The 22,703-nt window shown below is 39.8% G+C and overlaps 1 protein-coding gene across 3 annotated transcripts in view; it reads left to right on the top strand.

Moving 5' to 3' along the window:
- Nucleotides 1-16,572: 16,572 nt before the first annotated feature.
- The window catches only part of TMTC4 (transmembrane O-mannosyltransferase targeting cadherins 4), a 54,325-nt gene continuing 48,194 nt past the window's right edge, over nucleotides 16,573-22,703 (top strand). For all 3 annotated transcript variants that reach the window (XM_083855113.1, XM_083855114.1, XM_083855115.1), the window contains exons 1-2: nucleotides 16,573-16,666; nucleotides 18,905-19,120. In XM_083855113.1, coding sequence (XP_083711239.1) covers nucleotides 18,959-19,120 — 162 coding nt within the window. In that variant the 5' untranslated portion in view covers nucleotides 16,573-16,666; nucleotides 18,905-18,958. The remainder of the gene's footprint in view (nucleotides 16,667-18,904; nucleotides 19,121-22,703) is intronic.

The raw sequence follows: 22,703 nt of genomic DNA on the forward strand, positions 1-22,703 counted from the left end.
TACTTTCAACCTGAATAAATTAACCACAAGGTGTTTTGTTCCAATCTGCAAAGCAGATTTTTTCTGCATTCATTCCAATTTGTACTTTATTAATTTTTATTTTATGTGTTTATTTATATGTAATTATATACTACATAATATTGATCTTCTTTTCTTTATGCTTTTGTTTAACATTTTCTGGTAAAGTGCTGGATATTCTGAAAGTTAAGCCCAAGCAATGCCAGAAGCTTGGAACGTAAGAGATTCATTATGAGATAGGGTTTGAAAGGATGTGCTGCCCCTTTGTAACATTTCAATTGTGTGTCTTTAGAACTTTGAAATAACTAGTAAAGGTAATAAATGCAGTTAAGCATTCATTTTACATCCAGTGAATCACAATAGTTATTGAAATCGAAAAACATGGAAGGACAAGAATGTAAAATTACTTAGAAATATATAACACCAGAGCAGTAAACAACTTCACTCCCTAAATCCTCTTTATTGTGAAGCCTCTTTGCAAACAGATGCACTCAAAAATTATCTCTGATGCTTAGTAAATTAATTTCAATTTGACTTTATTAATACCAAATATGTATCCTCGTTAACAACACATATTCATCACTTGATTGCCATACTTATAAGAAATAATAAACCGCAAGCATTTAGCATAACATTCCAATGATTAAAAGACTATAGTAGGGAGGGGATTTTCATACTCTGAACAGTCAGAATCATGCATAATGTAACAGCATATCTTTCAGCTGGTGTCAGCAGGCCAGATTTCAAGAGATATTTAAAATGTGTTTTTATTAACAAGAGAAAAAGGTCTTTCAACTGATCTGAAGCAATTTCTGTGTAAAAAGCTGAAGAGCCTATCATTATAAAATGTAATGGTAAATAGAGAATCCTGACAGAGAACATCCTAGGAAACTGGTTTTCCCTGTATTTGATCTGTATTTAGTGAGGAACTGATCCAAAGCTCATTTCAGAGTCAGTTGAAAATCTCCTGCTGAAGCCACTGGATTTTGGACCAATGCAGGATTGTAAAAATAAAGTAGCTGAAATTATCCACCAATCATGTATATAATTGGTGTTGAAATGATAGATGAGACAAACCTACAAATTTGAAAACAATGTGGAGTTTTTCTGGATTATTTCCCCTATTTCACCAATCCCAGTAGCCCTCAAGGCTTTGGATCTGTGGTTTTATTCAGAAGCAGTACAGAAATAGGTGGCAGGTATGAAGTGTAGCATGTAGAGGCTTTTATGGATCTACCAATAAATCTTAATTTGCATGTCAGAACCTGGTTTATTAAATACTATGGGTTAATAACATAAGGAGCACTTAAAAAAATACATGGATGAAAATTTTTATGGGAAATCAAATGATCGGAAAACACTGGTAGTGAAAACATTCACATTCAAGAAATGTGTCAGCTTCCTATGAGCAAAGCCAGTTTATTCACAAATTTTTTTAGCATTTACCTTATGTAAGAGTGAGTCATTTTTGTATTATCAGTAACTCACACATCTACCTTTTATAGATGAATATAATTTAGTATTTATAATAAATTATAACATATATTAAGCTGATTTTATATCAGAGTTACAATAATAGAAGAGTTATGCTTTGCAGGAGTACTTTGCTATTGAGTCAGTGCTTTTGCTGGGGTTTCCATCTGCAGACTATCTCCAGCTGTTCTTCATCTTTAAACTTGGGTAAATTAGATTCATCCAAAATAGGTTAACTACCTAATAACACTATTTTGGGTAAAAACATAAATCTTGAATTCAAATTTCTAATCTCTCCTTTCTATTTGTTTTTATCCCTTGATTGTTAATGTAATAATAACCTTTAATATACTTCATATTATTGAAGATATTAATTCTTAATGTGCTATCTGTATTGCATTATTCTGTATTATTGTATTGTATCATGTATATAAGATTTTTAGTAAAAATTAAAAATAATTGTTACACTGAGAGGCTTTCATCAGGGGCTGACTCCCGGAATGCTCTTTGGGAGGATCTCAAGACTAAAAAGTGGCTCACAGTTTTGTTATATTACAATTTAGCTTCTGCCAGTGTAAATCTCTAAAGTCTGGGGATCTATGGGTGCTTTTTTTTTCTTCCTGTTGACTATAAAGAAGCACAGAATGAGTAGCTCAGATGTAGATAAAGAGCTACATGTTATCAGTTACACCAACCTCACTTCAAGTGATGTAAATTTACCTCTCTCTGTTGTCTAAAGGTCTTCTTAGACGGGGAAAATTTAAATCCCATTCAAAACTTTACTCCATGTCTTCAGAAGCAGTTCCAGCAGAGAGGAAGAGGAATGAACAGGAGACTTTGTGTTCTTTGCAATTTCACCAGTCTGACAAGGTACTAAAATATTCAGAGTGACATTGCTTCCCTTAAAAAATTGTAAATTCTGAGACAACTAGGATAACATTTTTAAGCAGGAAATTCCTTAAGGGGTGCAATCTTTGCCAAAGATAAACCAGATTAAAACAGGCATTTACTCTACATAGCCTGTTGATAACCAGAAACCTCTCTGGAGCTTGAGAGCAGGTACAAAAGGAAGATCCAGCAGCTAATTGTGAAACAAAGAATTTGTATGGTAGTTAACCAAGAAAAAAATGTTTTGTCTGAAATGCTTTGTAAGAACACTTGTGAGCAAAGTGTGTTCTGCCTTCTATTCATTTACAGTGTACACAACAGCTTCCTGTGCTCATGTGTCCCCAGGTGTGCTGATCGAGCAAATGTGAGATAAAATGTAGGCTTTTAAATCATCTGCAGGGCATGTTCCACCAAGTTCACACTGACATGGTCTGCCTGACTCATAAATTTAGTTTTGATAGTTAGCCCTCAAGTCACTGATTTGCTTCCAGTGCAGCACTTGGACACACTTGGTCATGATCTGGAAATGAATGACTGTTCAAAATATTCTGCCTTGGCAGTGTTCCTGCTGCAGAGAGAAAATCCCTAGCCTTTTTAGGAGTTGTGTGGGCACAAGTGATTGTGACCCAAATCTTTAGATCTAACTCAAACTCAAAGAGAAATAGCAAATCTACAGCTTAGTCTTTTCTGTAACTTTGAGCATATTTAGCAATGTGACTTGCTGAAGATGTTATACGCTTCAGAGTCAGCAGCATAAATTTATCTGAAGGGTCATTTAGAATACACAGTCTCGTTGGAAGTCCAACACTGTACATGTTTACTCAATGCCCGGGGCAGCACTGTCAAAATTACATTTCTGTTGCTGATAAGAATGAAAAAGCACTTGCTCTTTTCTGTTTCTCTTCTTTTTTCTTGTTTTTTTTGGAGAGCTAGGGTGCCTTAATATTAAATTTAGCACATGATAAAGGGCCTGGGCAACACTTTCTAGATTGCTGTTAATGCAGAGTGGAATTGAGGGCTATTTATAGCCTTTGTGACTTTAAGTAGCCATTGTGATTGAAACAGAGACCTTCCTAATTCATTCTTCATCATTCTATAGTTGTTTTTGTTTGACCTAATTATCTGTGACTGCAGGTCTCAGTCTTTCTTAATGCTCTGGAATTGTGTGCTAGGAAAAAACATCACAAGAGTTTCAAACATTTGGATTCCCAGACAGACAATCTATAGAGCCTTTTATTTGCTTTCTATGTGAATCACTGGTGGTTTAAAAACTGTACAAAGTAAAATAGGACATTTTTCCAATCAAACTAGGTTATTTCTGGCTAAGCTTGGTGTTATAAGGCCTGTAACAGAACATAGGTGCTCTGTTAGCATCTATGGTTTAGCAAGGTATTTAAAGGGAAGAAATCACAGCAGCTATTGTGCAATGCTAAAAGGTGATTCTAAAAAAAAAAAAAAAAAAAAAAAAAAAAAAAAAAAAAAGAGCCATTCCGTAAATCTGGGGTAACTATGGATTGCTACTCTAGTAAGAAAGTCAGGACACGCAATGTTACATGGCAATCATCCAGAGTAAAGATGCAGCTCGCAATATGGGATTGAAGAAGGCAGGACCGTGCTCTACTCAGCACCTTATAGTTGGGTAAGTGGTGAAATCACACTCAGCTCTACTCTTGCCAAAATATGCCGGCGGCAGAAAGGCAGTATCCAGCTTTTCTATTAGTCACTCACTGGAGAGATGACGACTCAGGCTGCACTATAGATACCTGAATTGGAATCAGAAGAATCCTCCCCTCTTTGTTACAATCTCCCTGTTGCTTTTACTCTGTTCAATGTGCTCCCCCTTCTTTCATTATTAAACTCACTCATTAAATTAATCACTTGTTAGTGAAAAAGTACCATTCTCATACAGCTTAATTTTCCACACTTCTTGGAGTGATAAGGAAATTTTGCATGTCTATAAAGTTTACTGTGCTCATTTCCACTCAACCAAAATCTGTGAAACTTGAGCAAATATTTGGTTTAGGGTTTAGTACTTTCGTGCACAATATATTTTCTTATATTCATTTATTATGTATTTTATTCTTCCTGTAGACTATAGCAAAAAATCTTCCACCATTGCACGTCCTTTCCCTTAAACTATGTGAGACTGACTTTGCTAATATTCAGCCTCTGCCAGTGGCTGCAGCAGCCAATCCTCACGAAATGCAATAGCACATACTCTTGACTCTTAGGCAGCTTTTTTTATGCTGTTTTGTTATTTATGATCCACCTACCATGCAGGGTGGAATGGTGGGGAGGATACCCCTACTCAGTTTAAAAGTGCAAGCAAAACTCTGGTGTTAAATTCTGTTGATCCCTTAGTACTTCCACAACTGTGCTCACAACCAACCAAGTCTGTCAGTGAGGTACACCAACTAGTCCTTTGCAGATGATATGGAACATGGGAATCCTATCATGGGAGCTATCTCATTTTTTTAACAGGGCATGCAGATAGTTAAGGTGCCTTCATGCTCAGCTTCACCTTTCCAGAGTCAGGTACTGATCCTTTCCTGCTTGCTACTTCCCTTAACTTCACCACCCCTATGGCAACAAATGAGGAAGGTGGTGTTCTAGATATACGGGGGATAATGTCTTCTGGGAAAGAGTTAGCTTAGGCTGACTGCTGGTGGTTCTGCCTGTGTGCCTGTGAGGGCCTTTACCTCCCACTACTGAAGGGAACTAATGAGATGCATCACACATCAGAGAGAGGCAAAGCACAGGCAGACCCTTCAGCTGTCACACAGCCTTTGTTTTGATATTCCAACTCACCAGGATCACTATTCTGTCTTAGGAAAAAAACATTTGCTGTCACTTCTCTTTTGTTTTTCTGAACATACCAGTGCACTTTCGGAGATCTATGAAACAGCTACCGCTGGGAAATAATTTTGTTGCTGGAGTTATCTCAACAGTAGAACTGTTTGCACCATTTAGCACCCCACACATACACCAACTATTCTTTTTCTTGCTACACTACAGCATGGTTATCTGGGAAAATCTATTATCCTGGACCACCATTACAAAGACTTTCCTACTTTTCAGCAGGATTGGCTCTAATGTCTGTCTGTGGGGGAGAATCAGGTGGCAGATTAATCTGATTCTGCTGCTAAGAAGAAACTTCATACACTGTTGTACATACAATTTTACCTAACTATGCTCCTTGCCACCATCTAGTGGGTGGCTAGACATTTTGTTTATCCCTAAAAATTACTGGGTTATCTTTTGGAGAAGGCACAGAAATACTTTGCATATGTGCCATACTTAAATATGTTTGTCAAAAATAGCTTCTCTGCTAGCTGGTTCAATAATTGCTATATCTGTTTTATCTGCTACATATTTTCATCATAAGAATACAGCTAAAAGTCAAATATGGCAAGGCTTTGCTCTGTATTTAGTTCATCAAAGCTGTCCTTGAAAACCTCAGCCCACTGAAAGCCCTTAGGAATGTATGACTGTTTTCAGATGGAGCCACTACTTGCTTCAACTTTGGCTTTTATAACAGAATTTATTGCATATGTGCAATATGCATATATTGCATATACCAAATGTGTATATACAAAGAGAAACCAAGTCAAGATGACTTACTGAAATTTACTTCTGACCTCAGTCAGTTAAAACTACTACCTGGCTTTTCATACATACACTTGTGTATAAGATCCCCAGCAGCCCTTCTGACTCCCACTAAACTGAAAGCTTAACAAGGCACAGGAAATACAGATGGATTCTTAAGAATGTATTTACTGTTCAGGAAAGTGTTTTGCTCTGTTGTTCAGCTGCAGTCCCAACCTCCTGTTATACTAACAAGCACTTTCCAGCTGTATCTATCAATACGAGTTCAATCCTCTGAAATCAGTCAGTTGTGTAATAGACATTGAGTATTGGGAGTCACAAAACTTTCACTTTGTTGCAATGAAGAAGCTTAAAACCTCTACTGCCAAAGTCACAAAAACTGCAGTGTACAGCAGAAAAGAACAGCAGTAGGACAAATGCTACAAAATCACAATGAAGTTTTTAGAAGATAGTTAAAAAGCTGCTCTTATTCCCTTCCAAGCTTGTTTCCAGAACTGTTTTCAGCAATCATTACAGTTACTCACATAGATAGATAGATAGATAGATAGATAGATAGATAGATAGATATAGATAGATAGACAGATGTGTACATGCCTATGTATTATATCTACACACATGCATATGTTTTTCTAAGAAACTGTTAGTGCTGATTCTGTATTTAAAGAGTTAGAATAATGCTCATAACAATAATAATCATATGTGTTGTTTTTCTTTGCTGCTTATGAGAGAAAGAAGTATAAGGTATATTCAAGAACACTTTATGTGGTAGCTGGTTTATTTAGGCAGTTAAATAAAGCTGAAAGATAAAAAATATTAGTTAGATGTGACACACAGAAAATATCCTTTCTTAGGAGAAACACCTTTTGAGTTTGACAGATGGCTTAATGTGAAATCGCAATATACTTTCAACAGCAAAATAAAAGAAATATAGGTGGTAATATAAGTGGATGGCCTAGAGGTATGTTATTTGCATGGGATTCAGAAAAATTAATTTTGAGTTTGTGGCAGGAATTTACAGTATCCTGAAAAGGTTAGTCTTAATCTCTACTGGCAACCAGGGGAGCCACACAAAGAAATTTAGAGCAAGAGGAAATTTAGCCATTAGAAAAAAACCTCTTCCCTTCCCCACATGTTCCTTTTAATTTCCTCATTGGGCAATCAAGACCTTAAGTGGGAAAGGCTAGTCCTGAACTGATAAAAATCAAGCTGAATTTGGCGAGGTTATTGCTCATCTCTCAGCTTTAAGGTGGAAGCAATGATGTGCAAAGGTAGTGCACGAGTGGTGCCAGAAGCTTCACTACCCAAGAAGCTGAAATCCCTTTTTCTAAACTATTGAGTGTACAACAGCATGGGCAGCCACTGAGATTAATACATCACTATGTTTATGTTTGGACCATATAAAATCTTAATAAATAATTTTTATACCATTCCAAAGAAGACTGCAGCCTCTAAAAATATTTTAGAAAGTATTTCTCAAAGTTTTCTGGGTTGGTTTTTTTAAATTATTTTCAAAATGGATAAATACTTAAAATTAATCCTAAAATCTATGAACCAGCTGTACCATACTACTTAAAGGATGTAATACAGATCATGGTGCAACATTTCAGAATGAGACTTGGTGAAACTAAACACAAAATAATGGCTCCTGAGGGAAAAAGAAAATCAACAACATGAGAACAAGTCAGTTGCAAAAAAATTTTTGTTATTATTGCAGTCAAGAGATATTAATCTTTTGCCTCATATTTAAGGGAACACAACTGCATGAAAGCAAATGTTTAAAAATTCATGTTATAGAACTTTCTGGGACAACATAATTGGAATTATTGCCTGCTATAATTATTGCCTTGGGTCTTAATTTTTGTTTCCTTCTTCTATTTCTCCCTTCTCTCTCATTCCACTAAATAAAGGAGATACAATTCCTCTTTATGTATCAGTGTACCTGAGTTTGTTAAGTACTGCCCAGTTTCAGACAACGTGATATGCTAAAAAAACATGCAAATAAAATTTTTTATAATACATTTTCAGAATATGGAGTTCCAGTATCAGTTTTCATGATATCCAGAATTTAAGAGTAGTAATACAATTAAACCCCTATCTTATTATTTTACATCTGATGGGGTTAATGATCTCGAATTAGACTTTGCATTTAGTTCTGCTGTTAGCAAGCACCATAATAGCCTTGTAGGAACAGAAGATTTCTCCTTTTGGATTAATTTGGTCCTTCATAGATGTTTGTTTGCCAAAGCTACACAACTGTATTTCCTGACAGCTCCCTGTAGCGTTGTATCAAGGGATAATTTAGGCAAGAGAGTATAGGACAGTACAAGAAGATTTTTGCAGCACACCAGAGCGTTACCATTTGAGGTCATGGACATGGCATCACCAGGGCTCAATCTTGAACACAGCAAACTTGCTCAGAGGCAGGTGATATTTTGCAAAATGGTTTTCAAACTAAATGTGATTGGAAAAGGAAGACTCAAAAGCTAATGTGAATGTCTCTATGTACCAGCTAGGGCTATAGTTCTGCCTGGCTCCAGTCTTCCCCACCCAAGTATTGATGCTTTCATACAACTACTGTCACTGAAGTCAACACACACGTTATAGGAGCACTTGGCACTTTTCAGAACGGGCTCATCAAGCAGATATTGATAAAAACTGTAAGTGTTGCAAATGCATGTGGGTTGCCAAGGGTTCGTTAAAGCCAGACATCTTTCATAAAAATAACTAATGCTTGGCCTGTGATCATGTTCCACAGGGCACTGCATTTGTGGAACAATTTCTTGATATTTCTGACTCACTTGGAAGGGAATAAATACAAGAGTAAGAAACATGAGTAGAAATGTTCTTCCATCTTCCATCTTCCAAGATGCGGTCAAGAAATATCTCATGTCGTTGGATTCTGCCGGAAGGTTTCTACACAAAGTTCAAAGAGACAGACTTGCTGAAAGCTCTCAATACATATGCCTCAAGGAATGGGACTAGAGAGCATGGCTGATATTTTTACTTTCAGTTTGCAGACTGGAGCCATTTCTTCTTGTTTTTGACTTTTTTAAAAAAATTATTCATTTTTCTTTTAATGTGTTTAAAAATAGTGAGAAATAGGCAGCAAGGTTTTTCTTTCTTTCTCTTTCTTAGTAAAACAAACTAATAATTGCAAGAGGTGTTTATTATTAGGCAGGCCTTGATTTGTCATTCATTGAGCCATCTATCTTGCTGTGGCTACAAGAACAACCTGCTATGGGTAAGCCAACCCATGTATGTTCTTGTGGGGCATCAACTCTTTTGCAGTCACTGCCTACACATACATTGCGACTCTGACTTACCCTGGGGTAGATACAAGCAGTGAAGTTATTTTTCCTTTATTATCCTATTGCAGAACCTATCACAGCCCAACAATTCCACGATTGATTTGCTGGCAGCCGAGCCCTGAGGCTTGGAATGTAAATAAGACTCAGAACGAAAGTGATGTGCACTGCAGCAGCCAACACTGAGTGCAGGTACTTCATCAATTGACCTGATTTCTGGAAAATCTGCTTGCAACCTTGAAACTTGCTTGCAATTACAATTTTTGCAATAAAATATTAGTCTCCATGGTAATGAGAAGTGCTTTACTAACTCATTTAGGAAAAAGAAACACACAAGGAGATGACAGTATCTCTGAGAAAATGAAATTTTCAACATTATTTCACAGTTGGACAGCTTCATGCAGACTTGTCAACAGATTAGTAGCATTCTTCGCATTTTATATATGGAAAATCAGAGTAATTAATAGCCCTCAGGCCTTCCTTGCAAAAAGGAGATTTAATGAGCTCTGTAGCAGTATCAGAACAGAAAAGCACATAAATAGTTTGCCTCTGTCCATGCAAAAGAACACCACCAGTAGAAGGATGGCCCTGCCTTACTACTTATCACATCTATAAATGTTATTAGATAAATGCTGTTCTACCCATTTAAATGTTGCAAAATTCTGGGGCACAAATTATCTCTTTGGGGCAGAATTCTCTCTTTCCTACATTTTTTTTTGTAATATCTATCACTACAGGAGTCTCACCCACAGGCCTTAGTTAACTAGGGGGGAAAAGAATAATTGCATTTCAGAAGGCACCAGAAGAACAAGAAAAAATGTGACAGGCTCTGTAGAAAGCCAGGTGCTCAACAGACAATGTGTTGTTCAGGCCAACTTATGGAAAAGGGTCTTTTTACAAGCTACATACACAGACTTACAAAGCTGGTTGTGAAATCTTTCTAAATAACTTCCTCACAGAAAACAGTCAAAATAACAGGCAAAAATATTCAGAACCGGGAGGCACAAAACTGAAGTCAGGGTGGGGAGAGAGAAAAGAACTATCCTATATCTCCCCTCTTAGAGGGTCAGAGAGGACTGCAGAATTCAGTGCATGACAGCCTGCCCAGGAGTGTCCTATCAATTCCACTTTCCATCAACAAAAAGTCCTCTAGAAGATAATTGGTTAGTTGAAAAACTCAGTCCCGTTTCTCCTGAGATGGATCTCTCTTGGATGGGCAGAAGAAGAGTGCAGTTTGTGTCCAATGAGACTGTTGGGGTTTTAACATTCTTCTAGCTCATCTAGTTTTTGTGAAACCTCAGAACTCCTCGCTAGAAGGAAAACATGTTATAACCAGCTCTGTTGGGTTCTGTTTCTTGTTCTTGCCATTGAATTACTGTCAAGCATGAATAAACAACTCTAGCTCATTATTTGTCAGGTTTTCCACCTCTAAAACAAGATGTTTTCCTTTCCCAAGCACTCTAGATGAAAACAACAATAGATTGTATAGCTATAGATAAAGTGTTCCTTCTTAAATTTGTTATATAGCCATAATTACCACAGATCAAGAAGGGAAAGAAAGAAAAATGTTATTTACAAATCACAGCTGGAAATTATCTAAAAGCAGACACTCTAACTACACTCTACAGTAACTCAGATCTTAAATATCTCAGTGCTATCCTGGGTAGACACTAAAAATGCAAGTATGATCTCATGCTTATAGCCACAATTATATGAAACAAAAATCTTTTAGTAAGAACAACAATTTAATTTCATAAATAAAAACAACAAGAGAAGATTAAAATAGTTTCTGTGGTTTATGTCAGTGTTACTCTTTGATATCCTGGCCTGCTGTCTGATGGTGTCTAATAGTTGCCTCTTGGATCACGCTGCTCTTCAGCTATACCTCAAACACAGATGTATTTTTAAGATCTTTCAATAAAGATTTCAACTTGGAAGTTATAAACTGGGTTCATGTGAATCATGCACTATTAACTTCCCCTTTTTTCATTGTGGTGCAGTATTTCATTGTATGTATTTCTTTAGAGTTCTCACTTTTAGAGATCAAAAATTCCCTTTTCCCTCTTACTTTTTAAATGTAGGCCTCAGTCATGGAGTTCTTTACACACAAGTGAACTTTCAGGATTTCATGGAACCCATTTTTAGGTAAGCTGGTGTGTGGAAATGAAATAAAAGACAAGGTTAGACTCATGGTTGAAGTTTAAAATAACATCAAAAGGTAGAGGCCCCAATTCATTCTTTCTTCTACTTCATGTCATCATAATTTCATACTACTCAGTACAAAATGACATCATCTGACTGATTTACCACATTCAGCACTATATTTTATTTAGGCACATTACTATGTAAGTGCAAAATGAAGATACAAATTGGTAACATTAGATAATACAAGGAAAGGCAAATAATTTTTCTGGTGCTTTGACCAGGGTTTCAAATGCTTTTCAAGAGAAGCTTCTTTAGAATCTGGGAGATTTTTGCAGTAGATTGTAATTTTCCTAATCTATTAATGCATCACCCAATGCAATTTTATATAGCACACATTAAAGTATACTTAACCTTAACTTAGATACAGCAGTCTTTAAAAGTGCCCATCTTTATCTATATTTGTGTCTGTGTGTGTAGTTTAAACACTATTAAACTGGAGGGCAAAAGACATTAATTACAAATTGATTCTGACAGTAGAGATGCTTGTACAGCCTCTTGATTATGACAATACAATTTTAAAATGTAAAACTTGGAAACATTCTTAAATCATAATGTTAGCACATGCAATCATTCAGAGTGTGTCTCCAGTCTTTTCCTCACACAGTTTTAAATATTTTTTGGAAGGAAATTTGAGAACCTTTGGAAATTATTTAAGAGTTCCACTTTCCATTAAAATTTTCTTTTTTTTAATCTTCTGCTTCTTTGTGTCAGGAGCAGATAGTTATTTTAATTTCAATATCTGGCAAAGAGAGGTGTATTTTCTCTAACAAAAAGCTACGCATATGCACAGCGTGAAGTAGTTCAGTATTAATGGTGAATTTGTAGCAAGCTGGCATAACTACCTTGGTACTTTCCTTGAAAGGTTTAGGTTGATTATTGATAGACAGTTCTTTATTTTTCCCATAAAAGCTGAAGTATAGCGTGTATTACATCTAAAATACTACAATGAGAAGTAGTGATGAGTATTCTTACGCTTCAGAGAACAACAGAATAGTGGAATCTTTGTTATCCACAAGTCTTTGACCTAAAATAACGTTTTCATTTCTGTATTGAAAAGAATACATTCCACAGAGCATATTTCTCACATTCAGACTTAATTGATTAAAAAATATATTTCTTATCTACTTATGTAGGGGAGGGAGAATGTGTGATTAAGTATATACTTTTAATACTATTTAAGACTGTGAGCCACAATCCTTCAACTCTACCCTAAACATTTTAGCAGCAGCAAAACATAGTAGCAACAAGTCTTCAATGGACCTGCTCATTCTCAACCCATGAGCAGGGATATGTCTAGAGCAGCAGGACTAAAGGATTCACTACTTCACTGGAAGCCTCAATTTGAAGGAAAATTAGAGTTGTAGGGTCTTTCTGTCAGTCCTCTTCTAATAACTTCTGTTCCATTTAATCCAGAGTTATCGAAGTACAGGAGCCTCAAGCATGTTCAGTTCCTGCATATTTCATAAAGAAGCTCATAATGGCTGTGTAAATGGCAGCAACCTGATAGACACTTTCACAAGGAGACCCAGCTGTCACCAGTTCTGCATGGTGACTGCCTGGCCAGGAAGTCTGGGCAGGCTGGTCATCAGCAAACATACTCATAGCTCTGGTCAGCCATGGAATAAAGTGAACCTGGAACAAGTGGCAAGCCAAAAAGCAAAGTGAGGAATACCGAGGGATCTTAATGAGGATGATTTACATGGGTCACAAGGGGAACCACAGTTAGTAAAGCAAGGAGGTGTTGGAAGATGAGACACAGAAAAAACAGGAAACAAGACTCCATTCATTGCACTCCTCTTGCAACAATCTTGTTTAACTTCTGTTTCATTTCTATTTTGTTTTTATGACTTACAGTTGATTAACATTGCACCAGGCATATGGCTTTGCCTGTCTCTACATACGTATGTGTACTGATACACACACACACATACAATACATGACATACAAAACAAGCTGCCTAAGACCTGCTACTTAAAATGCCTCATTCAGTGTAATTAATTGGGACACCAGCTGTCTAGAGGAGGAGACCATCGAAATACTATTAACAATAGTAGGGAAAATATGCCTATTCTTTATGAAAATATTTGCATATAAAATGCCTGTGCATACCCTAGTCATGGAACAGGTAGGGACCAGCTGGTTACCTACAGGCACAAGCAGCAGCTCTCAATGGCCACAGCCACATTCATGGTGGCAAAATCCAGGCAATGGAGAAGACACAGCTGTTCCAAAAACAAATGCAGTAGCAAATGACAGCCTTTTTAAGCTTCTGAACCATTTTGGTTGTATCCTGCATTACCACAGTCCTTGACATTTTATTCTCTTGTCTGCAAAGTCACTGTGATACTGTCAAGTGCTGATCCCTAGAAATATGACGTGTTTTGCACACTCCTTTCTTACAAGAGCAAGGCTGGCCTTTGTGCAGATCTGCAACGGCAGGCTGTTAAAAATAAGGATGCAATAGCCACTTAGGCAGATCAATTTAGCATGCTGAGAAAACTATAGAGCGAGGAGATACTCACTTCATACACACAACCCTCCCAGAAACTGCAGATCAAAAAAAAAAAAAAAAAAAGTTGTATTTAGGAACTGCTTCAAATTGAAATGCTATAATAACCCTCCAAAGAAGCAGACTGAAGATAAATTATGCAACTGTAGCTGATTTGAATCAGATTTTGAGGGAACTAGGGAAATCTCCAGAACAGGTATTTGCTCTGCAGTTCTTCAAGTTAATTAAAGCAGAACAGAAGGCCATCATAAAAACTGATCTATTATAAAAATAATAAAGCTCTAAGAAAAAGAAATGTTATTTCTAAATGAAAAATAATGGGAAGCAGAACCTTCTGCATGTGTTAACTAGTTCATATGGAAACGTTAATCACTATTGTTGTATTGACATAAGTGGTGATGAGGTGATTTATACCATCTGTGCATCTGGCTGTGAGGAAATACATACATTTGACCAGAAATGATGATACCAGCAGACACACTAAACAAATGATGTTTCAGTTATAAAGCACAGATCAAGGATGTGCAGATGTCCAAGAAATGTGAGCAAAGGAGCTACTAAGAAGAATATGTGATTTGAATGGGCCATTAGTAGAAATAAATACATCAGCAAATGTGATAAAGGCAAACTAGCTACAGAACAAAACACAGAATGTGAAAGTGAGTCAAATACTACAAATCTGGCCATTGTCACAGTGAATCTGGTGAAGCACATCTCAGCCTTGATTCACAGTATTACATATATTTACATATGCTTAAATTAAATTCTTACATATGGGCAAACTGAAGCATGAACTGAAATTTCATTTACTTCATAAGAAGTTATAGAAGATAAGATTGAATACATGATATATTGCCTTTTCTAGCTAAGGAATTTTTTTCTAAATTGGGCCCATCTCTTCTGAGTCAGGGCCCTTCCATTAACAAACACTAATTAAAAATTCTGTATTCTGTACAGTATTCAAATTACTGTAATCTCAGGAAGATTGTTGAATTTGAGAATTCTTGTTGACATGAATTTGGCTTGATAATACATATGTGTAGTAGTTTAGGGGTTGGAAGTTGAAACAGTACGGAAATGTCAGGAAGCATCAACCAGCAGTGATGTGAATCTCAGTGCCTTGGATTGTAGAAGCAGAAACCCAGAAACCATGCCTTTGTTGACTATCTCATATTTTACCTTGTATTTATAAGGCAAAATGACCCAAAATTCATAAAGAGCTTTTACCATTTCATGATGGCAAATTATGAAACAGAAAGCTTCCTCAATGTGCCAACCTAGATCACTGAGTCAGGGACAAAGCCAGAACAGACAAGATCATTTGAAAGTACAAGGCTCAATTTATCGGTTTGCAGGTCTTTGTGTGTCTATTTTAGCTCTTGTACCAGGGGGACCTGAAGTCTGCAATCAGTTCAGAGCTTTGTGTTCTTGATGACAGCAGGCCGCCGGCTCTCCACCGCTGCACAAGCCTGGAGCACCTCGGACGCTTTGCGGTAGCTGTTTAACAGGCACAAGTTACAGACTTCCATCTTAAAAGCAGGAGTTCCACATATACAGCTGAATAATATAGGAGCCTGGCAATTGTGCTGGCTCAGCTGCTGCTCTCCCCCAGCCGGGCTGCCCGTGTTGCAGAGCAGATGTTCCCAAGCAGGTGTCAGCGGTTCTGGGGGCAGCCACCAAAGCCCCCTCCCAAAGCAGTGTTTCCACTCGAGAGTTAAAGCCTCAAAGGAACCATGAAATAACCTTGTTAATTTGACGTTTGATAATGCAAACATCTTTAAAAATCCCACTCCAAATCGTATGTCACTCCCTGGCACACAGCCAGGGGTTCTCATCCAATTTCAGCACGTTAAGATTTTGATGGGGGATTTTTAGAGAAGCTTTTGCCGAACATTTGGTGCTACCAGTCCAGTGTTTAATGACTTTCTTACAAGGAAATCGCGGTGATGCTTAAACGTAGGAATTAACTACACCTGATACAGCCTTTTTGTCGTCTCCTCACAGCACCTGTCCTGCGGAGAGCATCTGCAACAGCCCCAGCAGGACGAGAGCCTGTTACGGAGAGGCTGGAAAGCTCTGCCAGCGCACCCCTCAACCCGCCCCAGAGACCCCGACACCCGTCCCCGCCCCGCCCCACGGCTCTGGATCAGTTCCCCGGGGGATTGTCTCTCCGCGCACGCCCGCCGCCGCAGGAGCCCGGCAAAGGCGAGAGAAGCGGGGGCTCGCTGCTCACGGCCCTCCTGCCCCCGTGCCGGGCGGCCCCCGCTTCCCCCGGCCCACCCGAGCCGCCCCCTCCCCGCGGCCAGCCAGATGCGCGGGACAGCGACCACCGCCAGGGCAGAGCGGGCGCGACCGCACCGGGAACGCGGCGCAGGCGAGGCGGGCGCTGCCGGCAGCCCGCCCGGCTCCGCCTGTGCGGGGTGCGGAGTTCGGGACGCGAGTGAGCTCCCGACTGCGGCCGCAGCCAATGGGCACGCGGGGCTGCCCCGGGGGGCGGGGCTAGAGGGGGCGGGGCGGGACTGTGGCCAATGGGCTGCGGGGATGTTCCCGGAGGCGCAGCCGCCGCGGCCCCTCCCCCGGCGGGCGCTGGGGCTCGGGGCTCGCCGGGCGGGAGAGTTTGGCTCCGGGCGGGAGATGCCGCGCGGGCTCCGTGTGCTGGCAGGTAACGCCGCGCGGGGAGCGGGGTCTCGCCACTGCCGCATCCGCTGCCGGGACCGGCCCGGGGGTGGGGGCCGGGCGGGACGGGCCACCCCCTACGGCGGAGCCGTCGCCGCCAGGACAAAAGGGGAGCGGCGAGCGGGGCAGGGCCACTGCCAACTCCCGGCGGGGCTCGCCTGTCCCAGAGCCTCGACCCTTACCCCGCCACCGCCTTCCCGGGCGAGCTCCTTCCCCGGGACTGCCCGCCGGGTGCCCGGGACGGCCCCAAGTTTGCGGGGCTCGGGCACGGCCGGCGCCGCCCTGGTGCGAGCCCCCTCAGGGCGCCGGCGCTCCCGGGGGAGGCTCCGTGCCCGCCCCGCCGCGGGGCTGTGCGGGGCGCCGGGCGCTCTCCCAGGCGGCCGGGCTCGCCTTTCTCCGGACGGGGAGGCGCTGCCCTGCCCATGCCCTGCCCGTGTCCTGCCCGTGTCCCGCCGCCGGGCAGCGAGCGGCGGGTGCCCGCTCCGGGGGCGGCGGTCCCGGGCAGGGGAGGCCCCATGGACCGGCCCCCGCCCCGCGGGGAAGAGGCCGGCAGCGGCTGGGCGCCGGGGAAATAGAGCGAGCCTAATGGGAGGAACTTTCAGGGCGAAATGATCTTTGAGTAGATTAAATATTTTGATTGCGCGGTGCCCGTCGGTGCTGTGTCCGTGCTGTGGGAGAGCGCCGTGCCCTCCCCTCAGTCACAGCCACGCTTTCGCTCTTTGTTCCCGGCAAACTACCGGCACAAGGGCGAACTACTCCGAGAAAAGGTTTTGCTCCTAAAGCAGCTGCTTTGCTCAGCCGGGGAGCTCCGGCGCCTCAGGGTGCCCAGCTTTACCCGGGTTACTGGCGTTACCCGAATTCGGGAGCGGTGCCATAAGGGCTCCAAGGCGAGGGGGGCACTGGTGTGGGGTGCCCTGCCTGCCCCGTGCACGGGTGTGCGGGAACTGGGAATACGCGGGACCGGGATGCAGCACCGCAAAAAGAGAAAGCTACAGAGCAATTGCTGTAGCAGCTCTAATGGTCAGCGCTGTTCCAGAAGCCGGATGATTGGAGCTGTTTTCCTAGACCGTGCAAAGACATTGAATGCAATGTTTGCGGGGATGCACTTGGAGCTATTTTTCTAGATTTTCTATTTTTCCTGTATGAAGGTATTAAATGCAATATTTTTAGGAGTGCAACAGTTGATTTAATAGGCAAATAAATAAGAAGAAACTGAAGATAGGCTACTTTATGTGCCTGTCATTCTTCGGGCTTACAAAATAAAAAAATCATATTCTGCCTGGCTTTTACTGCAGTTTTCCATTCATAACCTCCTTCGCTTGCCGTTTTTACCAGCACTTTATAATAACACCAGTCACAGTAGTGTCTGAGCATCTGAGAAGCAGAAGCAGAGTAGAAGTCCAGACAGAAGGAAGGCTCTGGAGCATCCAGAGAGACCCATCTGAGTAGAGGTGGCTCATGGGTGTAAACCTCCAGCCTTAGTACCCCCACACGGATCTATCACTCATCTGCTTGGATTGCAGGGTCTTTTCCATCTGCCACAACAACCTCATGAGCCCATGAATACAGCCATGGAATTTCAACTGCATTTGAGGTGTGCAGAGTGATCTTGTGAACACTAGTCCCATCTCAATTCTGTGGGTCTTGTCTCATTGCTTAAACTGTTGAGATTTACGGCCTAGTCCATTCACTGCTATCTCCATGTGTCTGTCTGTGATGTTTGTATGAATTGCTTGCACAGGGAATGGGTAAGACCTGGTCGTTTGATTAACTGAAGGGAATTGGGCTCTTTTGGCAATTGACAATGTTTGCTTTTCAAATGTGGAGGGAAATTACAATGTTTACCATTTTCTACAGAACTTTATAAATACTTCACAGTCCCCCTGATGCATCTGCTTGTATTGCTTGAAAAGAACAGTAAGAAACAGAGAAACAGTGATTTGCTCTAGGTTTTAGAATTTGTCTGTGCCAAAGTTTTACCTTAGTATCTAAGGATTTCTTGTATTTATCTCTGTGCTCCAACCATGAGAAATTCTGCCTTTACTTCCTCATTCGAAGTACAGAATTATATTTAGGTATGTTCCAGTAACTATGAGAGGTGCTGAGAGAAAAAAGGTGAGGTAATATGAGACTTCATCTTGTCTCCCAAGCTAGCTTTACTTTAAAGTTCTTTTTTTTTAGTGAATTAGAGCTGTAACTATGCCCTTGTATGTGTTTCTTCCAGATTTTCAACCAACATAATGCTGAAGCCCCCAGCTTGGAACAAGCATTTCGCAGAATGGCACCAATGGAACCTAATCTGGACCATGACTTATCATGGTTCTTCCTTCCATCATACTGGGCTAAAATGGTTGTGGCATTAATTTCCTTCCTCTGTTTTGCTAACAGCTATGATGGAGATTTTGTCTTTGATGATTCTGAAGCCATCATCAATAATAAGGTTTGTCTCTTTTCTTTTCCTCACACCCTTTGGCATAAATGGTCATAGGAAAAGAAATAATGCAACAGTTGATCTAAACAAGCCCAAAAGATTCAGCCTAGTAAAGAGCTTCTTCTTTGGGTTTTTTTTTGGGTTTTTTTGGGTTTTTTTTTTTTTTTTTTCCATTTTGTTTTATTGGGTATTCTTTTCGAGTTAAGCCTGAATTAAGGGTACCTGTAGATCAAGACTGCCAGTAGGTTTAATTTTATGCTCATTCCTAAGTCAGTGAGAGTGTGCAGTAAACTCTTCGGGTACCCATGGATGCTAATAGGAGATTTTGTTCATCATCTTCTCGGGGTCACAGAATAAGACCAGTGAATAAACTTAATCTGGCTGAAGGTACGTAAGGCATCGTTAAGCTATTGTGGAGTGCAGGGGGTCTTCAGGTGTCGTTTATACCATAAAAATGTTACAGGGGCAAGCAAAGCTCCCTTTTTTCTCCTTCCCCCCTTAAAATTCCAGTGGCAACAGTATTTTCTTGAGATAGAGGTGGAGTATTCTTGTGTTCCATTTTAAAGCTGACCATGCATTGAATGAACAGACCTTGAAACGCTTAGAAATTAACGTTTGATTCAAACAAACCTCTAGCTGAGATTCTTTTGACTTTGAGCAGTGGAGTGTCTTCAGTTGCTGAGATACTTCACAGGATCACACGTAGCAGTGAGTGAGCCTGTGCCCATGGATGGGTATTGGTGTTACAGCTTTTATGCTGTTCTGGAAGGTACTTGTTAAGCATTTAGAAAGCAAAGCACAGGATAAAAATAATCACATTCATGTGTTGGTTCGGTCTTCCTGAAGCCATGGGGTTTTACAAAGAGGATAATCTGGAGACTCATACTGCTAGAACACAATTCACTTTTTTTTTTCCTTGCACAAGATATAGAGGCAACTTATCACAATGTGCCTTTTAGAATCATGCAGAATTACTGTTTCCTTAGACAAATTTCTATTATGCATGTGTAAGTCATCATACCTTCAGTTATAAATGTACCGGGGGAAAATACATCTGTCAACATGGAAATAAATCTCAAAGCTTTCAAGAGAATACTGCAGACAAATTAAGAACTTGCAGCATTGTTGTTTGGGGTTTTTTAAAAGTAGTATTGTAGTTTAGATTGCACAGCTCCTGGTAGTGTTTCATTCTGCAAAGTTTTATTTGGGACCTGTTTATAATATTTTAATTTCCTGAAATAATGAACAAAAGACTGATGTTGAAACAAGGCAGGTTGTTTTGTTAATGTGCAAATCCACACTTGTAATCTCTTTCCATTTCTTTCAGTCTTTGCTCTAAAAATGTTTCAATTTATCTATGCAACCCACCAATTTGCACCAGGATTCTAGCTGTTGGCAACGCTGAGAAATTCAACCAACTGCTAAAATAAATTAATTCATATGTAGTCTGTATGTTTGAAAAACTGTGAGGCTGATTCTATTTTTCACATCAAAATCCTCTATCATTCCCTAGAAATTAAATGAGGATTTTGTGACAATATCTTTTTAACACAGGGGTCATATGGATATATGGAAATTCAAAATCAACAAGAAAAATGCAGAGATAATGAGTTTACCAGTTTAATGGGGAGTGAGATAATCTAGCAATGGCACAGTTTATTGAACAAAGCATAGCATATTTTATTCCTATTTAATAAGAAGGGCAGCAGTTGAAGTAATTTTATAGATTTACTGAGCATTGCTACTGTAGTATTTTCTTGGGTACCACACAGTGCCCTTTCTGTTAATTTACTAGGTGCCATCATCCCAATCTTTTGTTTCTTTTATTGTTGTTTTAGCAAAAGATACACATTTAGGTGACCCCATGCCTATTTTATCATGGAACATTCCATTATTGAATTTCATTGGAGTTAAAGGCTGTTTTCCAGATGCTTTCTTATCATTTTAAGCAGCATTTTAACTGGTAAACAACAGTGGCTTTTGTCTTTATTTATTTACTAACTTGGCAAGACAAACAGTTGGATTAAGCAGAGCTTCAGACACAATATGTCATTTCCATAAGCCTTTATATAGAAAAACTGACCTTTCTTCAAATCTTGAACTCTGCTGTCTGTAAGCTGCTGCTAATCAAATATTTAGAGATTATTTGATAGCTACTTTTGGTTTTTAAAGAGAAAATCATGTGTGGCTTTTAAACAGCTGTGTCTCTTGAAGCAAACCGTTCCTATTTTAGGGTAAGTTCACTACATAGGAAAATTTCTGTAAGAAACTTTCTCACAGAACTTGGATACAAGGGCAAGATACGTGATTGAAGATTTTTGGGTCATATGGAAGTGTAATCTAATCACTGAGTAATTCCATGCATTCAGCCTTTCCTACATTCTTCCGATGGAAGACAAAAGAAGGCTGATTGTAGCGGAACGGGAAATCAAGCCTTGTGCATTTCCCATCTCAAGTTATTGAAGACCATCTGTGACATGGAAGATATACTTTTCTTTTTCAGTTCTAAAATTTATAAAAGTATATCTTTCTTAGACCTTATGTACATAAGGAGCAGTGCTGCTGGTTGGAAAAACAGTCTGAGGGCCACACCACCCTCTGACAACTGTCCCCTGCAGAGTACAAAGACTTCAATAGATTTTGGTGTACATCCCTGTCCCAGCTTGCCCCTGGAAAAGCTGGCTTTATTGATTTAGTGAGCTGCTGGTTGTATGTGTTCCTGCTCTGAGAGTCAAATTATGACCTTTAGGGTTTGTGCATACCGATGAAGAATGGAACAGGAATTTAGGTGCCTAAGGCTAAAATTGTGGTCCTGGGAGAAGAAAGAAATTTCTAGCTATTACTTGGCAGTATAAACATCTGTGAGAGTGTAAAGAAATTTTTCACCTTGGTAATTCTTAAGCCCAAGTAGGATCCCCTCTGAGTCTTGATTTCTTAAGAATTTCCCTGAGAATACCTTAATTGACAGCTGCAGTCTGGGTTTTTTCAGACTGCAGTTTTAGCCCTGCTCTCTTTTCTGTGTATTCATTGGTAACTTATTAGAGAATACTTCAGTTCATTTGACTGTGTGCTAGGAACTTTAGCCTATTTCCCCTTCCTAATTTTTTTTTAATCAGTTGTCTAATCCTGGCCAGATATGATCAAGTGATAGAAATAAATCTCTTGAATTGTTTTGGGTTTTTTTTTTTGGTTTTTTTTTTTTGTTTTTTTTTTTTGTTTTTGTTTTGTTTTGTTTTGTTTTGTTTTTGGGTTTTTTTTTTTTTTTTTTTTTTTTTTTTTGGGTTTTTTTTGGGGTTTTTTTTTTGGTTTTTTGGGGTTTTTTTGTATTTTTAGATGGAGGAAAGTCAGAATATTTTAAGAATATTCTTGTTAAAGAAGCAAGAAAAAATTAGTTATTTTAAGTTCAGTTTAGCAGCAGTCAGTCATTAGGGTCTAGCGATTTGGCTGTAATTTGGGAGTATGTGCAAAGCAAAAATACTAGCTAAGGATGAGATGGAAAGTACTGGAGACTACAGGAGTGCTCAAGATACTATAGAATCAAGTGAGGTGGTAGCAGCGTTGGAGAGGAACTGGAATTAATAAACCAAGGGAA

The sequence above is a fragment of the Zosterops lateralis genome (assembly GCF_965231275.1).
Source record: "Zosterops lateralis genome assembly, chromosome: 2".
Lineage (NCBI taxonomy): Eukaryota > Metazoa > Chordata > Aves > Passeriformes > Zosteropidae > Zosterops > Zosterops lateralis.